This window comes from Piliocolobus tephrosceles, chromosome 2, assembly GCF_002776525.5.
Source record: "Piliocolobus tephrosceles isolate RC106 chromosome 2, ASM277652v3, whole genome shotgun sequence".
NCBI classification, from domain to species: domain Eukaryota; kingdom Metazoa; phylum Chordata; class Mammalia; order Primates; family Cercopithecidae; genus Piliocolobus; species Piliocolobus tephrosceles.
The window spans coordinates 78,990,510-79,012,311 of NC_045435.1; the positions used below are offsets into that span (position 1 = coordinate 78,990,510).

Here is a 21,802-nt window from a genome sequence, read left to right on the forward strand (position 1 = left end):
TTTATTTATTTATTTATTTATTTATTTATTTATTTATTTATTTATTTATATTTTTGAGCCAGAGTCTCGCTCTGTTGCCCAAGCTGGAGTGCAGTGGCATGATCTCGGCTCACTGCAACCTCCATCTCTCGGGTTCAAGTGATTCTCTTGCCTCAGCCTCCTGAGTAGCTGGGACTAGAGGCTCATGCCACCACGCCTGGCTAATTTTTTGTATTTTTAGTAGAGACGGGGGTTTTACCGTGGTAGCCAGAATGGTCTCAATCTCCTGACCTCGTGATTCGCCTGCCTAGGCCTCCCAAAGTGCTGGGATTACAGGCGTCAGCCACTGTACCCCAGCCAATATTTTTTAAGAGTGTAAGTTTGTGAATTAAAAAAACCCAGCATAATCCATTCAAAATGATATTTCTTTCATAACACTGTAATTTCACTCCCAAAACTTATTTAGACATCCAAAAAAATACTAACTGCATAAAAATATTAAAAGTACTACCAAAAAAACTATAGTTTAGAAAAAGGTGCTGCATTTGGAGAATAAACTTGACAACACCACACCTTGAATGCTTATGCTCAGCTTAAAAACAGCTTCATTTATGTAAATGATATATTTCTTTTATTTTATACTTCAGGTTCTTTTTAGAACAGTGGCTATGATGGTTCCAAACTACGCCCTTATAGCAGAAATATCCCTCTACTCCTACGGATTTTTGAATGCAAAACCTCTGTCTGTGAAAATAGTAATGACCTATAGGCTTTGCTCAGAGCAGCTCTCATCACAATTTCATTATGACTATGGAATGCGAGCAGTAAAAGCCGTTTTAGTGGCTGCTGGCAATCTAAAACTAAAATACCCAAATGAAAATGAAGATATACTTGTAAGTATTATATATATGCATTGTGAAAGTTTCAGTAGAAAGATAATTTTCTTTAGTGAGGTTAATCAGGAACTACAAATAGGCACTTGAGAGGGTGTGCTTTGTCTTTTCGTATGAGGTTGAAATGGTAGTTTTTCGGGTTGTGTTATTGTTATACTTCATATGAATATGAAGACCTTTTGGCTCGATAAGCATAGTATTGGCTTTTTATTATAGGGATTCCATAAAGCAATGTAAAATAAACTTTGACTTTTGGCTGGGGGGTGCGGTGGGTCGGGTCGGGTCGGGGTGGGGGAAGTGGGGTTGCAAATGCTGGCAACTAACTTACATTGCACTTTTTGGGTAATTTTAGCTTCTTCGATCAATTAAAGATGTAAATGAACCAAAGTTTTTATCACATGATATACCTTTATTTAATGGAATAACTAGTGACTTATTTCCTGGCATTAAACTTCCTGAAGCTGACTATCATGTAAGTAAACACATGAGAAAGACTTATTCGGCATAATAAATTCATCTGATGACTCAATTGTTTACCAGGATTTATTAAATGAGTGAAATTATTCTGTTTTGAGGAAAATCCCCTATTTTGACCACTTATTGTTAATAACAGTAAGTAAATTTGGGTACCTTCTATTAAATGATACCAAAGTTAACCTGTCAAGATGTAGGTTAAACAGGCCAGGCACAATGGTTCACACCTGTAATGCCAGCACTTTGGAAGGCCGAGATGGGTGGATCACCTGAGGTCAGGAGTTTGAGACCAACCTGGCCAATACTGCAAAACCCCATCTCTACTAAAAATACAAAAAATTAGTCAGGCATGGTGGTGTCCCACCACTGTACTCCAGCCTGGTCCACAGAGTGACTGTCTCAAAAAAAAAAAAAAAGTATTTATTATTATTATTATTATTATTATTATTATTGAGACAGAGTTTTGCTCTTTTTGCCCAGGCTGGAATGCAATGGCGCAATCTTGGTTTGCTGCAAGCTCTGCCTCCTGGGTTCAACCAATTCTCCTGCCTCAGCCTCCTGAGTAGCTGGAACTACAGGCAAGCACCACCACACCCAGCTAGTTTTATATTTTTAGTAGAGATGGGGTTTCTCCATGTTGGTCCGGCTGATCTTGAACTCCCAGCCTCAGGTGATTCGCCCAGCTCAGCCTCCCAAAGTGCTGGGATCACAGGCTTGAGCCATTGTGCCTGGCCGAGAAAAAATATTTTATTTTCTATCTTGTGATTTAAAATACTAGTATGCGTACTGTAATAGTATATTACACTATTGGGTGATATATAGTATTGCATACTAAATACTATTGTGTATTTTATTAGGTAGAAATGAAAGTAGTAAAACGTCCTGTAGGTAACAAAATAAGGCTTTGTTTCTCAAATTTAGGCAGTACGCTCACTTTATTTTTAAAGGAAACAGTCCTTAACACAAACACACACACAGTAACTATGGGTAGTGATAGATATGTTAGATTGTGATAATCATTATATAATGTATATGTTTGTCAAATCATCATGTTGCACCTTGAATGTATACAATTTTTATTTGTCAATTAAAAATAACAAAAAGACACAAACCACTCACATTTCCAACTTCATGTAATTTATACATATTATAGTGAAGCCTAAATATGTATATACTCATCTGCTGCTTATAGCTGTTATAGAAAACCAAAATGCAATTTAAAATTAATTACAGGCCAGGCGTGGTGGCTCACATCTATAATCCCAGCACTTTGGGAGGCCAAGGCAGGTGGGTCACGTGGGGTCAGGAGTTCGAGACCAGCCTGGCCAACATGGTGAAACCCTGTCTCTACTAAAAATACAAAAATTAGCTGGGCATGGTGGTGCATACCTGTAGTCCCAGCTTCTTGGAAGGCTGAGACAGGAGAATTGCTTGAACCCGGGAGACGGAGGTTGCAGTGAGCCGAGATCGCACCATTATATTCCAGTCTGGGTGACAGAGCAAGACTCCATCTTCAACTAGAAATAATAAAATAACATTACAAACAAAACAATCTCAAATTCAATTTAACACAATTAATGAAATAGGTGATATGTGCCTGAAACTAATTTGTCACTTTACGGGAATTTCTATTGTGAAATGTACAGTGAAGATTCTCTTGAGTTCAGCATTCATAAACCACCTTTTGCCAAGTGATGATTCAATTCTTCCACGTCTTCTCTTTACTGATAGGACTGCAACATCTTTTTGTTTGAGCTGTCAAATCATTAAGACATCACTTAACTTAAAGCCATCTTTATTTTTTTTGTCTGTTTTTTAAATTCTTATGCTCAAATACTAATATGCATTTTATGGCAGATTAAGGTGACTATCAAGATGATTCAGGATGTGCTAGTATGATTTTTAAACACCGGAATGAAAACATAAAATTTTAATATTTTCTTGAAGAACTCTTATGAATATAGCAATGAATCCATAGATTCCACTTGGAAAAATAGTGCTAAATTGCCTTCTTGCTTTTTAATGTGTTCTATGTTTGTTTTACTGACTTTTAGATTTCAAAAAATGTTTATCACTCCATTTTATCTTCTCTGTTGGCTTTATAGTTTTACCTTAGTGATCACTCCACAGATTGCAGTATATATCCTTGGCTTATTACAACTTTACAGTTAGTATTTTACCAGTTAACAAAAAATATAAGCACCTTAAATGGTATAGTTTCATTATCCACTTACTCCTGTCCATTATGCTATTGTTGTCATATGTTTTACTTCTATATATTTTGTAAACACTACAATACATTGTTGTTGTTTTCTGCTTTAAGTATTAGTATTTGGGAAAAAAAAAAAAAAAAAAACCTTTTATGCTACCCTTTCTAGTGCTTTTATTCTTTCCAGCAGATAGATGTTTTCATTTGGGGTCTTTTATCTTTAACCTAAAAAACATTCTGTAGTATTTGTGTGTATGTGAATCTTCTGGCAACAAATTCTCTCACCTTTCGTCTGTCTGAAATGTCTTTATTTAATCTTTATTTTTGAAGAATATTTTCACGGATATAGAATTCTAGATTGTCAAGGCATCCCCCCCAGCCTGCCCCGCCCCCAGCATTTAAAGATGTTACTTCATTGACTCCTGCCGTTCAGTGTTGTGCTTAGAAGTCTGACATTTTTCTTATTTATGCTCCTCTGGTTGTTTTAATATTCTTTTTTTTTTTTTTTTTTGAGCAGTTTGACTATGTGCCAAGTTGTGTTTTGTACTTTATTGCCTCGGATTTGCTATACTCCTTGAATCTGTGTGTTGATGTGTTTTGTCAGAAAATTTTCTTTTCTTTTTCTTGAGACAGGGTCTCACTTTCACCCAGGCTGGAATGCAGTGGCATGATCAAAGCTCACTGCATTGTCAACCTCCTAGGTTTAAGCAATTCTCCAACCTCAGCCTCCCAAGTAGCTGGAACTATAGGCGCGTGCCACCACACCCAGCTAATTATTTTATTTTTCATAGAGACAAGTTCTCACTTTGTTGCCCAGTTGGTATCAAGCTCTGGGCTCAAGCAGTCTTCCTGGCTCAGTCTCCCAAAGAGTTGTGATTACAGGCATGAGCCACTGTACTCGGCCAGAAAATTTTCAGTAATTATCTTTTTATGTCCTAATTTTTTCTGCTTCCTCCTTCCAGAACTTCAGTGACATGTATATTAGACCATTTTATATAGTTTCATGTGTCTCTCATGGCTTTTTTTTTTTCTTTTGTTTTTCATTACTTTGTCTCTGTACTTTAGTTTGAATACTTTCTAATTGACCTGTCTTCAAGGTTAGTGGTTCTTTCTTTGGCTTTGTCCAATTTGCTGATAAGCCCATTCAATTAATTCTTAATTTCACATATTTTGCTTTTTTTAGTTCTAGTGTGTCCAATTGGTTCTTTTTAGAGATTCCTTTTTGCTGCTAAAATTCTATATTTTTTCCTCTATTTTTTCTATCTTATAATCTATTCTTTTTTATACTTTGTAAATGTATTGTCAAATTCTTATCTGTTAATTATGACATCTGGGTCATCTATAAGTTTGTTTTGTTTGTTTTTTCTCTTGGTCATCAGCTACTTCTCATGACTTTGTTATTTTTTTGGTTCTGTTATGAAGTGAGTATTTGGAGTCAGGGTCTTGCTCTATTACCCAGGCTGGAGTACAGCAGTGCAATCACGGCTCACTGCAGCCTCCAACTCCTGGGCTCAAGCAATCCTCCTATATCAGCCTTCTGAGTAGCTGGGACTACAGGCATGTACCATCACACCTGGCTAATTTTTGTATTTTTAGTAGAGAGGAGGTCTTGTGATGTTACCCAGGCTGGTCTTGAACTCCTAGGCTCAAGCCATCCACTCACTTTGGCCTCCCAAAGTGCTAGGATTACAGGCATAAGCCACTGCTCCAGGCCTATTTATTTATTTATTTTTAAAGGAATTTCAACTTTTAGATTCAAGGGGTACATATGCAGGTTTGTTTCATGGGCATAATCATGGTGCTGAAGTTTGAGGTATTATTGATCCCATCATTGCAGGTACTGAGCATAGTACCCAATAGTTAGCTTTTCAGCCCTTGTTCCCCTCCCTCTCTCTTCCCCTTAGTAGTCCCCAGTGTCTGTTGTTGCCATTATTATGTTCATGAGTACCCAATGTTTGCCTACCACTTGTAAGTAAGAACATGCAGTATTTGGTTTCCTGTTCCTGTATGAATTTGCTTAGGAGAGTGACCTCCAGCTGTATCCATGTTGCTGCAAAGGACATGATTTTGTTCTTTTTTATGGCTGCATAGTATTTCATGGTATATATGTACATTTGCTTTATTTATTCTACTGTTGATGGGCACCTAGGTTGATTCCATGTCTTTGCTGTTGTGAATAGTGCTGTGGTAAACATAATGCATGCATGTGTCTTTTTGGTAGAACAATTTATTTTCTTTTGGATATATACCCAGTAATGGGATTGCTGGATCAAACGGTAGTTCTGTTTTAAGTGTTTTGAGAAATCTCTAAACTGCTTTCCATGGTGGCTGAACTAATTTGCATTCCTACCAACAACATATGAGCATTCCCTTTTCTCTGCAGCCTTGCCAGCATCTGTTGTTCTTAACTTTTTAGTAGTAGCCATTCTGACTGGTATGAGATAGTATCTCATTGTACTTTTGATTTGCATTTCTCTAACGGTTAGTGATGTTGAACATTTTTTTATATATTTGTTGGCTGCTTGCATGTTTTTTGAGAAGCATCTGTTCATATCTTTTGCCCATTTTTAAATGTTTTTTTCCCCCTATTAAATTGTTTAAGTTCTTATCAATTCTGGATATTAGACCTTTGCTGGATGCATAATTTGTGAATATTTTCTCCCATTCTGTAGGTTGTATGTTTTTTCTGTTGATAGTTTACTTTGCCATGCAGAATCTCTCTAGTTTAAATAGGTCCCACTTGTCAATTTTTGTTTTTGTAGCAATTGCTTTTGAGGACTTAGTCATAAATCCCTTCCCAAGGCCAATGTCCAGAATGTGGATTGCTAGGTTTTCTTCTAGGATTCTTATAGTTTGAGATCTTAACTTTTCAATCCATATTAATTTTTGTATATGGTGAAAGGTAGGGGTCCAATAATTCTTCTATATGTGGCTAGCAAGCCATCTTAGCACTATCGACTGAATAGGGAGTCTTTTCTCCATTGCTTTTGTCCACTTTGTTGAAGATCAGGTGGCTGTAGGTGTGCAGCTTTATTTCTGGATTCTCTAGTCATTCTACTGGTCTGTGTCACTATTTTTGTACCAGTACCTTACAGTTTTAGTTACTGTAATCTTACAGTTTAGAGTTGGGTAATGTGATTCCTCTGGCTTTGTTCTTTTTGCTTAGGATTGCTTTGGCTATTCAGGCTCTTTTTTGGTTCCATCTGAATTTTAGATTTTTTTTTTTTCTAGTTCTGTGAAAAGTAATCATGGTAGCTTGATAGGAATAGCAGTGAATCCGTAGATTGCATTGGGCAGTATGGCCATTTTAACAATATTGATTCTTCCAATCCATGAGCATGGGATGTTTTTCCATTTGTGTCATCTGTGATTTCTTTCAGCAGTGTTTTGTAGTCCTCCTTGTAGAGATCTTCACCTCTTTGGTTAGATGTATTCCTAGGGTGTGTGCATGTATGTGTGTGTGTGTATGTCTATTGTAAATGGAGTCGCTTTCCTTTTTTTTTTTTCTGATAAAGAGTCTCTGTTGCCCAGACTGGAGTGCAGTGGTGCAATCTCTGCTTACTGCAGCCTCCTGAGTAGCTGGGATTACAGGTGCATGCCACTAGCACCCAGCTAATTTTGTATTTTTAGTAGAGATGGGGTTTCACCATGTTGGCCAGGCTGGTCTCGAACTTCTGACCTCAAATGATCCACCCGCCTCGGCCTCCCAAAGTGCTGAGATTACAGACATGAGCCACCACACTCGGCCGGATTGCATTCTTGATTTGACTTTCAGCTTGAATGCTATTGGTGTGTGGAAATGCTACTGATTTTTGTACATTGGTTTTGTTCCTGAAACTTTACCAAAGTCATTTATCAGTTTTAGGAGCCTCTTGGCAGAGTCTTTAGGGTTTTCTAGGCATAGAATCATATTGTCAGAGAAGACAGATAGTTTGACTTCTTTTTCTATTTGGATGCCTTTTTTTTCTTTCTCTTGCCTGATTGTTCTGGCTAGGACTTCCAACTTTAAGTTTTGATTGTATGTTAAACATTGTGTATAACATAATTATACAGGCTAAGGTGTTTTGTTTGTTTGTTTGTTTGTTTTTGTTTTTTTGAGACAGTTTTGCTCTTGTTGCCCAAGCTGGAGTGCAGTGGCGCAATCTTGGCTCACTGCAAGCTCCGCCCCCTGGGTTTAAGCGATTCTCCTGCCTCAGCCTACTGAGTAGCTGGGATTACAGGCGCCCGCCACCATGCCCGGATAATTTTTTGTATGTTTAGTCGAGACAGGGTTTTGCCATCTTGGGCAGGGTGGTCGCGAACTCCTGACCTCAGGCAATCTGCCCACCTTGGCCTCCCAAAGTGCTGGGATTACAGACGTGAGCCACCGCACCTGGCCAGGTGGTATTATTTTCCTGCAGAAAATCATGTTTTTTTCCCCCTATTTCAGGTAGCTAGGTTGCATTGCTAATCAGTTCAATTGAGAGTTGACCTCAGTCAGAGTTTTGTTACAGCATTGTTAAGCTGTGGTTTACTTCTGGTTTCAAATGTCTTCAGAGTAAGAATTGTCCTGCCATATGATTGGCCCTTCCCTGTAGTAGGATTTTGGGATCTAAGCATTCTAAGACTAAAGACATCTCTCTACGTGTCTTTCCAGCTGAACCCTTGGTCTCTTGTGTCACTACCTGCTGAGCAAAAGCATGGATAGTGGGGAGAACCAGCTTGGCATTTAGGCTCCTCCAAATTCAAATATGTCACATAGCCCACACAACCATTAAAATCTCTATTGGTTTCTTCTTTCTTTGGCTATGTCCTTCTGTCTATAGCAGGCCCAATCCAATATCTACTATGTCCAGACTTAGAAAACGTCCCTGGGGTGAAAACAGCTGTTGCTTTGTACTTACCTAGGAAAGGCTCGTCATCCCTTTCTGAAACTGAGTTCTTTTATATTCATTTGCATCCAAAGTACTTCTATGTGTTTAAATTTTTTATAATTTTAAAAACTTACTTGTTTATTTCTGGTTACTACAGTGTGAAGGATTGTCTGGCATGTCTTTCTATATCCTAACCAAAAGTGAAATTCTGGGAAACACTATTAAAAGGAGTTGTTTTCATGCAGCATACACCCAGTGCTATGAAGCTATGATCATTCATAACTTATAATAGGGAAGACTAATATATTAAAAGTATTTTGAGTCTATACGTTTCTCCTCTTGATTTGAAAAATAATAAAGTTTTAAGAAATAAACAATTAAGATTATTTTTACTAGTAAATTTAAAATCTACACTTGTAAGACAGGTATGACATGATTTATACTGTGTGGTAGAAATACATTACTTTTTTTTTTTTCAGGAATTTTTGGAATGTGCTCATGAAGCCTGCAATGTACATAATCTTCAGCCTGTTAAATTTTTTCTTGAAAAAATAATTCAAACATATGAAATGATGATTGTTAGACATGGGTAAGATTATATATTGCTATAGTTAGATGTTATTTCTTGATTAAACTGTTAAAACAACTAAAATCCATGAACCAAAGACTTGGCAAACTGATTAGGTGAGCTTGAGAGCAACCCCTGCCCACCCCCCAGCCCCCCAGTGGCTTAAAAGGCAAAGGTTTATTTCTCATACTACATGTCCAACAAGGATTGTTAAGAAGTACTCATTCAGTGACCTAGCACTAATAAACACCACCATTTGCATAAAAACATACTCTTCCCTTCCCAGGGAGGCACCTAAAAGTTCTAATCAATAAATGAACCAGATTCAAAGTTCAGGATCCCTAGGTGACAATGCATGATAGTCTTTGTATCATATCTGGAAGCTGTTCCTCTTGATCCAGAGACCTACAACCTAGAAAGACAAGTTATCTTTTCTCCACAAACCCGGGGCACAATAGTGGGCTTACCAGAACAGGATTACCAGAGCAAACACTCTTATTCAGAAATCGAAGAATAGAAGACACAGCCAACACGTTCTGTGACAATTCTGAAATCCAGCTGCTCACGTGAGGGTCCCAGTTCCTAGAGAAGGATTGATTGTGAAACTAATAGAGTTTAAACTTCAGGACCTCTCACTTGTAGGGCCTCATCCAAGGAGCCATAAGCATTTTGTGTATGTGATTTATTATACAGGGTGTCATTAAAGTGGCTATGGACATTTCGTATTTATAATTATATAAGTAAAAGTTATATATGTTATATAAGTAAAGTTGTGTGTGTGTGTATATATATATGTATTTATTTGTATTTACTTAGAGAGCCACCTTTCTTAAAACCTGGATCTGCTTCTGCTTGATTTTTGCTACCTAGGAGGGACTTTCCAGTTTAATTCTTCATGAGCCTTAGTTTAACCTTCTGAGAGGTCTTTCCATTTCCATTTTCTTCTCTGGGCACATGTGAAGTAGGCAATAGAGAAAATACTGCTCTTGGGAGCTGAGAAATGTTTTCAGCCTGCTTCCTGCCTGTAGAAAGTTGGGATCTCAATGGTCACAAATTTTTTTAAAGGTAGGATTACAAAAACATTATGTAAATTTTTAAACAAATACAAAAATAGAGGAAATAGTACAATCAACCCTTACGCATCCAATACCCAAGGATCATTTTAAAAATTATTTATTATGTATTTTTGAGATGTAGTCTGTTGATATTGCCCAGGATGGTCTCAAACTCCAGGGCTCAAGCGATCCTCCCTCCTGAGCCTCCTGAGTAGCTGGGACTACAGGTGCGCACCACCACACCTAGTTCCCAAGGATTATTTAAGTCTTGAACATTCACATGTGTTTTAGACTAGACTCACAGTTTTTTTGGTCAGTAAACTCCCTCAAAGACAATCAGCTTTTTATCTATTTGATTCTAGGCAGCTCCATATTCCTATATCCATAACTACTGCCCTTATTAAGCCATACCTTTTAAAATTTCCTTGAAGTATCCTTGACCTTATCAGGCTTTGTGGAGGGAGACACATTCTTAGTCTGTTTTTCATGAATCATTTTATCCTCCTGAAATAATGATTCTGGGAATTATATTCTTTTTTTTTTTTTTTTTGAGGCAGAGTCTTGGTCTATCACCCAGGCTGGAGTGCAGTGGCGAGATCTTGGCTCACTGCAACTTCTACCTCGTGGGTTCAAGTGATTCTCTTGCCTCAGCCTACTGAGTAGCTGGGACTACAGGGGCATGCCATCACACCCAGCTAATTTTGGTATTTTTAGTAAAGACAGGGTTTTGTCATGTTACCCAAGCTGGTCTTGAACTCCTGACCTCAAGTGATCCACCCACCTTGGCCTCCCAGTGCTGGGATTACAGGCATGAGCCACCCGGCGCATATTAATTCTTCATAGGTTTTAATAATATGATACAACAACCCTACCCTTGATTTGATCCTTGATGCCAAACTGAGTTTTAACAGATTTTTGTTTAAAGGTTTTCTTAATTTTATCTTTTACCAATTGCGAATGAGAATAACTTGATACATTCAATTCTAGAAGTCCCTGAATTTCTGGACTCCCTCTTTCACTCCTGCTTGCAAACTGGCCATGTTTTTTCCTGGGCTCATTTCTTTGTTATGGTTTCTTTTTTAAGTGAAACTAGTACCTGCCATTATATACTAATAACATTCTGTTTACTATCTTTTTCACCTGAAATTCTAATTTCCTTAGGTAATTAGCTGTCTTCCAGGTAATCTCAAGGAATACATTTACCAAATGTTTCATCATTCATTGCATAGCAATAATTGTCCATATCTTAGGTTCTGATAACAGTTAATTTGTCACTCATAACCTGGCCTTTAAGCCAATGCCACAGTAGGTTTTATTATTATTATTATTATTATTATTATTATTATGGCAAGAACACCCTCCCCCCTTCTAGGTACCAACTTCTGTTATTAAGGATGGGCGAGGATATTCTGTAAGAACTGTCAACATCCAAATGTTAGTGATTTAAAAAACAAAGATTTATTTCTCATTTATACATAGTAGGTTACCAGGGCAGCCCTGCTCATTATGACCACTCAGAGCCCAGGCTATTAGAGTAAGCACCACCTCAACATTGTGGGTCACAACCATGCTAGAGGGAAAAGGGAGCTCTGTGAGGTCTCTAGCTGGCAATTACCTATCCCCGCTTGGAAGTAATGCCCTTCATTTCCATTTATTACTCATTGGTTAGAACTAGTTACCTAGTCTTTCCACAAGAGGGCCAGAAATCCTATATGTGCCAGGAGGGAGGAGATCCAGAAATAGTTGGTAAAGAACACTTACAGTTTTACGGCAAATGAAGACTTTGGGAATATAAATCTTTCCCATTTCACTCCTTAGGGGGCTTCAGGTTTGTTTTTTTTAAGAGTGCACAGATATTAAGTTTTCATTGCCATTTGAAGATTCTTTATTACATTCCCTTTTGGAGAAAATATTAGTGTGAAGAATTTGATTTAGAGTCAACCAGTTCAGAAATTAAATACGTTTTCTTCATGTCTGAGAAAAATTCGTATGCGTTCAAAAATTGTTAGTAGTAATTATCACAGGGTAAAGTTTTATATACTGATATAAATTATTTAACTTTTTAAAGACTCTTATTGTATAATTATTTCTTTTCCTTCATAGTTTTATGTTAGTAGGAGAGCCTTTTGCTGCTAAGACAAAAGTTCTGCATGTGCTGGCGGATACGCTAAGTTTAATGAATGAACGTGGCTATGGAGAGGAAGAAAAGGTCATTTATAGAACTGTAAACCCCAAATCTATTACTATGGGCCAACTTTTTGGACAGTTTGACCCAGTGTCTCATGAGGTAACCTAAATATAAGTATTCCCAACTCTCTTATGGGAAGTGCGTGTTAAAACAAGAAATGTCAAGTATTTTCATAGTTTCACTCCTAAATCCAATTTTATGAGGCAAGCTTTTTAATTCTTTTTTCCCCCCTCAGTGGACTGATGGTATTGTGGCTAACACTTTTAGAGAATTTGCCTTATCAGAAACATCTGACCGGAAGTGGGTTGTATTTGATGGTCCTATTGACACTTTGTGGATAGAGAGCATGAACACAGTATTGGATGATAATAAAAAGGTAAATCATGATCAAAAGAGAATCAGATTCAGCCATGATTAAGCAATTTTATATATTCAACAATTAATCAACTAGGACTCTATTTAAAATAAAGGATGCAAAAATAAAGGATACAGCAAGTGGAGTAGGTTTATAAATTCTCTTTTCAATGAAAACTGTGCTATAGTAAGTGCTTGGCTTAATTTTTTTTATAGAATGAAAGTATAGTACATTAAAATCACTGTGTTAGCCAGAAGACATAGTAATCTAGGGTGAGAATAAGTTGTTAAGAGACTTCAGTCTTATGGTTTCTTATAGAACTTTAATATTTTAGGATAAAATAACAAAAGCCTAATTCCTTTTGAAAACATGGAATGCTTCAGTGTTATATCACCTTAGGCGCTATGAGATACACAAAAGAACTAGAAAGTGAAAGTATTCTAATATTTATTTTAATTGAGAGACAACATATGTAAAGCATAATATGTATACCAATTTCAAGTGTAGATTCTATGATTTTTTAAATGTGTTTTGTACACTCACATAATCATCACCCAAAAAATGATACATGGAATTTCCTATACCCTACAAGTTTCACTCATGTTCCTTCCTAGTTTGCTTATCTTCCTCCAGAGATAATCACTCTTCTGACTTCTATGATGAATTAGTTTTGCCAACTCTTGAACTTCATATATTGGAATCATACTCTTGAGTGTTTTTTTTTTTTAATCGATGTGTGTGTGATGTTCATATTGTTGTAGTTCAGTTTTGTTAACTTATTTCTTTTATGCCTATATTAGTATCCTAGTATGTGAATATATCAGAAGTTATTTCCATACTTACATGAAATGACTGCCCTACTAAATAAGCAAACTCATTTAATTAGCATTTAAAGATATACTCAAGGCCGGGCTCGGTGACTCATGCGTGTTATCCCAGCACTTTGGGAGGCTGAGGCAGGTGGATCATTTGAGATCCAGAGTTCGAGACCAGCCTGAGCAACATGGTGAAACCCTGTCTCTACTAAAATACAAAAAAAAAAAAAAATTTGCTAGGTGTGGTGGCGCGCACCTGTAATCCCAGCTACTCAGTAAACCGAGATCACACCACTGCACTTCAGCCTGGGCAACAGAGTGAGATTCCATCTCAAAAAAAAAAAAAAGATACACTGAAGTACTTTGTCATAGGTGGTTAGTCATTCACACATTCACATTCCTTCTTTCATTCATTCAGTAATATTGGTTGAGCTGAGGGTGGAAAGTAAATGAAGAAGCAGGAAGGTTATTCTAATTGTAGAATGAAGTCTAAGGGTTCAGAGTCAAGTGGATGGATTGTCTCTTACTGCATGAGAGGGAATTATGAAAAGACAGTTATAGGTGAGTGTATAGATTTGATGGTGGAAATTTGAAGGCAAATCGTTCTGATGATTTCTCTTTTCTTCGTGAAGTGATGGGCCTTGGTTCTTTGCAAAATTGAGGATAAAGGAAGAGATTAGCCATTGTGGAAGATGGGAAAGAGAGCTATCTAGGAAAACATAGAAGCATTTCTGGCTAGCACTGAGAGCCTGATTGAGTAGAAGACCATAAGTTATTGTTGGTAGTACCAAGATCTGCCTTTGTGAGATACTCTCTGCCAGTCTAAGCAGCTTAGGCATAGGTAATATTGCAGACCTGGAAATATAGTAAGACTTTAAAGATATTGACATGAGAATGGTAGAAGCACTAGACCACAGGACAGAAGCTGCCTAATGAAAGAAGTGAAAACATCAGGGATGTGAAAATCTTGTGAAAATGAGGAGCAAGTATAGTAGGAGACAATGAATGAAATAACTGGATGGATTGGAGGCTGTGGGCAGAGACTGAGATACTTGAATTTAATATTTCAGAATTGTGTAGTATTTCTGGAGAGAAGGTCCCAGATACATAAAGTGGACAGCTGGAGTGGAGCAAGGTGGTCAAGAATCTGATGGACTGCTGTGTTGAGATTCTCAGTCTTTATAAACACCAGATCAGGCCAGAGTTATAGTAGAGAGAGAGATTAGGCCAAGTCCCAAGGACTTTAGCTATTGAGGAGGGAATCACTGGGTGCTGTTGAGTGGCGGGAAAAAAGCAGGTGTTGTCAAGGGTTGTAACTGGGGTGGAATAGAAGTAGTTGGGAAACAACACAGGGCAGTGAGGAGAATGCTGACCCTACCTTTCAAATTTATGGAGAGTTAGGAGGATGTCTGCTGAAATAATCTGGTCAAAGATTAAAAGTATTCTAGACGAGTACGTCCAGTAGAACTTTTTACAATCCTGCAACTATCTGCGTTCTCTGAGAAGGTAGCCACTAGCCATATGTGGCTACTGAGCATATGAAGTGTGGCTTAGTGCAGTTGAAGAACTGAATTTTAAATTTTATTTAGTTTTGGTTAAAATTAAATATAAATAGCCACATATGACTAGCAGCTACCATACTGGACAATCTACCTCTAAATCATTCATTTATTTTACAGCTAAGAAACGGAATCCGGCCGGGCGCGGTGGCTCAAGCCTGTAATCCCAGCACTTTGGGAGGCCAAGGCGGGCGGATCACGAGGTCAGGAGATCGAGACCATCCTGGCTAACACGGTGAAACCCCGTCTCTACTAAAAAATACAAAAAGCTAGCTGGGCGAGGTGGCGGGCGTCTGTAGTCTACTTGGGAGGCTGAGGCAGGAGAATGGCGTAAACCCGAGAGGCGGAGCTTGCAGTGAGCTGAGATCCGGCCACTGCACTCCAGCCGGGGCGACAGACAGAGCGAGACTCCGTCTCAAAAAAAAAAAAAAAAAAAAAAAAGAAACGGAATCCACAAATGTTAAGTTCCTCATTGTTGACATGTGATTAGATAGGGGCAAAACTGGAACTAAAAGTGATGATTGTAAAAGCAGAAAGGAAGCACTGAAAACTAAATGTAGAAGAATTTAAAAGACTTAGTAATAAGTTAGTTTAGGTATCAAGTTAATAATAATTATTAATACTATTAAAAATTAATGATAATTCCAAAGGTGCAAGCCAAACAGATTGAGGAGATAGGATGGCTTTAATAATAGACAAGATAGAAATTCGAGGGAAAGGAAGCAGTGGATAAATTCAGTTTTTGACATGTTTAAAAAAAGAAGAAATGTTTTAGATTAAGAGAGACCAAGGAGACATAAAAAACTCAAGGCATAGTCTTGGATTGAATTTTGCTTTCAACTGAGGAAATTTGAGTATTGACTGAGTATTAGATGATAATAAAGAATTATTAATTTTGTTAGGTGTGATAATGTTATTGTGATTACACAGAAAATATACTTATTTTTTGGAGACATTGGCACTTGGATGTGAAATGCCATGATGTCTATAATGCTCTTTAAAATGTTTTTTTAAAAAGGCAATGGCAGTATGACAAAATCTTAACACTGATTAAATCTAGGAGCTGGGTATATGAGTACTCATGCTATTCTCTATTTTCTATTTTTTAATTTAATAAAAAGGTCTATGGTCACTTTATAAATTCAGGAGTATTTCACTTAATTTTCTTAATAGCTGATATTTGTATAGGATTTTATATATTTTGGACTTTGTCTTATAGTCTCCCTTCCCACAATTATACAAGAGAGATATTATCCCTGTTTTATAGATGAAGAGACTGAGACGCGGAGATGTTAAGTATTTGCTTAACAGTAATAATTAACAGGGCTAGACCTAGAATTAAGATTTTCTGGCTTCCATTCTAATTCTTAGTCCATTATATCACAGGAGCTACTTTATCTTATATATAGTATAAATTTTTATCTGAGAAGCTTGAAATTTAAAAAAATAAATGTTTGAAAAATAATTGCCTTTAGCTTTGCCTTATGAGTGGAGAAATCATTCAGATGTCCCCCCAAATGAGCCTCATCTTTGAAACAATGGACCTTTCCCAGGCGTCCGTAAGTTCATAATTTAATACAATAGCAGTTTGTTCATTTCTTCATCTTTAATTTAGCCAATAAGTATTTTTTATTATATGTCAGAAAATGGGTTAGGCATTGGGAATACAAAGATGAATAAGACACAGTTTATACTTGTTTAGGGAGAATGAGAAGCATGTTAATAAATAATCCCAATACACAGCTACATGTTAGTGCTTTAAGAGTGTGAAGAGGATGGCTGGGTGCAGTGGCTCACACTTTGGGCAGCACTTTGGGCAGATCACCTGAGGTGGGAAGTTCGAGACCAGCCTGACCAACATGGAGAAACCCCGTCTCTACTAAAAACACAAAATTAGCCGGGCGTGCTAGTGCATACCTGTAATCCCAGCTACTCGTGAGGCTGTGGCAGGAGAATCTCTTGAACCCAGGAGGCGGAGGTTGCAGTGAGCTGAGATCGCACCATTGCACTCCAGCCTGGGCAACAAGAGCGAAACTCCGTCTCAAAAAATCATACCAAAAAAAAGTGTGGAGAGGAGTGAGCATCTGTGAGGAGGATGGATAGAGGAGCACCATGGAAGGTAACTGAGTGTTTGATCTGATTTTGAGGAAGATGTAAGATTTCTCCAGGGAGATTAGATTTGGAAACCTAGGCGTTTCCAAATCAAGATAATGTTTAAAGATATGGAGCCTTTACATGTCTGGGGAACTGAACTGCAAATAGTTTTCTGTATGGGGAACGTCTAGACTGTGTGAAGCTCTGTGAGGCAGATGGGAGCTAGATTATGAAGGATCTCCATAAGTCATCCTAAGAAGTAGTTGATAATTGCCAGGTGCCACTGGTATAGAAGCAACAGTGCAACAAGAAAATTTTGTCTTTTTTCTCTAGCCTGCCACTGTAAGCCGTTGTGGTATGATTTATTTGGAGCCCTCACAGTTAGGATGGGAACCACTTGTGTCTTCTTGGTTGAATTCACTGAAAGGACCTCTGTGTGAACCAGAACATCAAGCTCTTCTGAAAGGACTTTTTGCCTGGTTAATACCACCCTCTTTAAAGCAGCGTAAGAAAAAATGCAAGGTAACGCTATAATTCTCTGACCTATTCAAGTTTCTTTGTTTCCATTCAACTTGACTTAAGTCTAAAGTCACAGTGGTTGGTAGAATGAATAACTAAAACCAGTTTGTCCTTATGCATTTACTATCCACTGTTGGTTTTATATTTTTCAAGTTATAGCTGAATAACTCAGGGGTTGAATTTATTCCCGCTAAACTATTTGTGTACAACCATAGTTTCTGAAGCTTTACAAATTCCAATTACTTTTCGTATTTCAAATTATTTTAAATATGTGCCTCTAAAAACTCACTTGTATATTTAGTGAGTTTATGAGTTATTTAATATTTAGTAGTTTATGAGAAAACTTTACATATCGTATTAGCTTCCCAGGGCTGTCATAACAAATTGCCACAAACTTGATGGCTAAAGCTACAGACACAGTGGCTCGCTCCTATAATCCCAGCACACTTTGGGAAACTGGGGTGGGCGGATCACTTGAAGTCAGGAGTTCAAGACTAGTCTGGCCAATATGGTGAAACCCTGTCTCTACTAAAGATATAAAAATTAACCAGGCATGGTGGTGCATGCCTGTAATCCCAGCTACTCAGGAGGCTGAGGCAGGAGAATCACTGGAAGCCAGGAGATGGAGGTTGCAGTGAGCCAGGATCATGCCACTGCACTCCAGCCTGGGCAACAGAGCGAGACTCCGTCTCAAAAAAAACAAAAACCCCAAAACCCAGAAAACACCCCAAAACCAGAAACTGATTCTCTCACAGTTCTGGAGACCAGAAGTCTGAAATCAGGATGTTTGTAGGGCTATACTTCCTCAGAAGCTCTAAGGGAGACTCTTTCCTTACCTTATCCAGATTCTGGTAGCCTCAGGTGTTCCTTTGCTTATGGCTACATAACTGCAACCTCTTCTTCCATGTTCACATGGCCGCCTTTTTTTTTATTTTTTAATTTTATTTATTTATTTTTGCAACAGAGTCTTGCTCTGTCACCCAGGCTGGAGTGCAGTGGCGCGATCTTGGCTCACCGCAACCTCTGTATCCCAGGTTGAGGCAGTTCTCCTGCCTCAGCCTCCCAAGTAACTGGGATTATAGGCACGTGCCACCACACCCAGCTAATTTTTTAATATTTTTAGTGGAGACAGGATTTCTCCATGTTGGCCAGGCTGGTCTTGAACTCCTGACTTCAGTTGATCCACCCACCTCGGCCTCCCAAAATTCTGGGATTACAGGCATGAGCAATTGCACCCGGCCAATATTCACATGGCTTTCTACTCCACATGTCTCTTCTCCATGTGACACTTGTAAGGACTTAGATGTAGCACCCACCAGATAATCCAGAATGACGTCTTCCTCCTGAGATTTTTAACTTAATTGCTTCTTTGGAGACCTTTTTCCATATAAGATCACATTTATAGGTTCCTTAGATTAGAACATGGAAATATCTTTTTGGGGTCCATTGTTCAACCACTACCACCATCACCTACACACACACACACACATATTAGCTTCTTACATGTAAATAAATATATTGATATAGAGTGGGGAAAAGAGATACTCGGTTTTATCCTAAAATGTTATTTTAGGGATAGAAAAAAGTGCCATTTAAAAGAAAAAATGAACAATTCCACTTTATGAAGAGCCTGTATAGTGTCTTCATAGAGAAAATAGACAAAGTTCCTTGCAGTTTTAAAGCTCTAATGCTATATATGTTGTAAATAATACAAAATAGGCTCCACCTTTCCACGTAATGAGTAATGGATTTTCTTCTCATAGTTCATTCTCATCCAGTCAGTCCCCAGACTTTTTTTTTTTTTTGAGACAGAGTCTCACTTTGTCACCCAGGCTGGAGTGCAGTGGCGTGATCTCGGCTCACTGCAAGCTCCGCCTCCCGGGTTTATGCCATTCTCCTGCCTCAGCCTCCCGAGTAGCTGGGACTACAGGCGTCCGCCACCTCGCCCAGCTAATTTTTTGTATTTTTAGTAGAGACGGGGTTTCACCACGTTAGCCAGGATGGTCTCGATCGCCTGACCTTGTGATCCGCCCACCTTGGCCTCCCAAAGTGCTGGGATTACAGGTGTGAGCCACTTTGTTTTTTGAGACAGAGTCTTTGTCTCCCAGGCTGGAGTGCAGTGGCACTCCACCTTTCCTCCACCTTTCAGATTCAAGTGATTCGCGTGCCTGAGCCTCCCAGATAACTGGGATTACAGGCGCAATTACAGGTGCACACCACCACACCTGGCTAATTTTTGTGTTTTTTTTTTTTTGTAGAGATGAGGTTTTGCTGTGTTGGCCAGGCTGGTCTTGAACTCCTGGCCTCAAGCATTCTGCCAACCTCAGCCTCCCAAAGTGCTGGAATAACAGGCGTGAGCCACTTGGCCCAGGCCCCAGGATCTATTGATTTTCCCTTCTTGATAACGTTTATACCTGTCTTTCCATCCATGTTTCTGCAGCCACCTCCTCGCCCCACCCTTCTGGTTATAGTATCCCAATTCTGACCATCATCACTTCCTACCTGAATCAATACAACAGAGCTGCTCTGGTCCAATCTACATCCTGCTACAGAATGAAGTTTCCAAAACACAAATTCTTTCTGTCTATTCCTTTATTTAAAATCCTCTGTTGGAATTCTCTTCCTCTTGTAATTAATGATTTGTTTTTCTAAGACCACCAGAGTGGGCACAAAAGAACCAGCGAGTAGGCAAGGCTAAAAGTAAAACTGCAAATTTATTCTTTGGTCATCTAGCTTCAGGGACCGGAGCTGGGGGCGGTGGGGGCAGGTGGAGTTTCTAATACAGTCCCGACAAGAGTGGGGGCTGAGAAAGCCCACCCCTGGTGCATCTGCTGGGAGCGACTTTTCTAGGAGTGGAAGGGCAATAGGCGGGGCACGGGCATGTCGGGGGAGGGGGGCCGCTCCGCAGGTGCCACCAGGTAAATCTTGGTCTCCTCGGATTGACATCACCTGGTGCATGCCTGATTAATCTGCACCTTCCCGGGCATCAGCTGCATTCTCGCACACACGGGAAGAGTTGGTGGTGAAGAAGAACCCGGAAGTGCACCATCCTGCCTCCGTTCGTCCAAACAGTCCAACCTTTTATTGATAATAGTGATAAAGGGGGCCGTGGTCTGTCTGGCTACTTCCTGCTGTTAAGGGGTGTCATTAAGGTCGGGGCCCATGGTTGGTATTTGGACGTATGGATGAAGAATAAAATAAGGCACAGTATTAGTATAGGAATGAGGAATGGAAACATTTGTTGGAATATGGGCACAACCCAGAAGGAAGGTCCTGGCAAGGTTGGAGAGTATGAGATAGTTAAGAAAATTTAGTAAGTTTGAGGCAAGTGGGGGAAAGCCAAACTGATTTCCACTGATTGCTTTTGGTGGGGGCCCTTTTTAGTTGGGAATGAGGAACGAGTGCGCCAAGTAGTTGTTGGCCAGGCAGCAATTAAGGAGTGGAGTTTTTTGTGGAGTGGATGGTTTTTCCCTTACTCCTACTACAGAGATATTGGATGGAAGGCTATGTCCAGAGAAGAACGGCAAAACAGAATAGGTAGCCTCGCTGTCGATTAAAAAATTAATTGTCTTACCCACTACCAGGAGAGTTACCCGTGGCTCGGCGAGGGTGATGGGGGTCCCCTAGTCTCGGCACCTTCAGTTGTCGTCGTCCAGATGTAGGAGCTGGAAGGAGCTCCCAGGATCCTGGGAAAGGGGGTCACGTGGAGACACAGCACCTGTTCTCAGGGTGGGGCAATCAGACTTCCAGTGTCCTCCCTGCTGGCAAGCAGGGCAGGGGGTTGCTGGTGGACGAAGGTTAGGATATTCACTGGCCTAATGTCCTGATGCCTTGCACTTATAGCAAGGCTGCGTTGGGGCTCGGGGACCCTGCGGACACCTGTTGTCATAGTGTCCTTGCCGCACTTATATAGCAGGCTCTTTTTGCAGCCTTGGAGTCTGTGGGGTGTGTGCTCTCTGGCCTGGGGTTACAACTGGGCTGTAAAGCCGCTGCTAGGAGCTGAACCTTCTGTTCAAGGTGAGCTTGCCGTCTCCTCTCTGGAGTTATAGACCTTAAAGGCTAATTTAACTAGGTCTTGTATTGGTGTCTGAGGACCATCCTCTACCTTTTGAAGTTTTTTTTTTTTTTTTTTATGAATGTCAGGAGCTGATTGAGAAATGAAATAAGATGCCAAAATGGTGGCCCCTGTGGGGGAGGCCGGATCTAACCGGGTATACTGGGTTAGAACCTCAGTCAGTTTA

At 39.2% G+C, this 21,802-nt stretch overlaps 1 protein-coding gene across 2 annotated transcripts in view; it reads left to right on the forward strand.

Annotated features, from left to right (window-relative positions):
* DNAH12 (dynein axonemal heavy chain 12) overlaps nt 1-21,802 on the forward strand; it is a 256,283-nt gene that overhangs the window by 108,738 nt on the left and 125,743 nt on the right. For both annotated transcript variants that reach the window (XM_031935192.1, XM_031935193.1), the window contains exons 28-34: nt 627-872; nt 1,225-1,344; nt 8,888-8,997; nt 12,135-12,318; nt 12,455-12,595; nt 16,424-16,507; nt 17,376-17,564. In XM_031935192.1, coding sequence (XP_031791052.1) covers nt 627-872; nt 1,225-1,344; nt 8,888-8,997; nt 12,135-12,318; nt 12,455-12,595; nt 16,424-16,507; nt 17,376-17,564 — 1,074 coding nt within the window. The remainder of the gene's footprint in view (nt 1-626; nt 873-1,224; nt 1,345-8,887; nt 8,998-12,134; nt 12,319-12,454; nt 12,596-16,423; nt 16,508-17,375; nt 17,565-21,802) is intronic.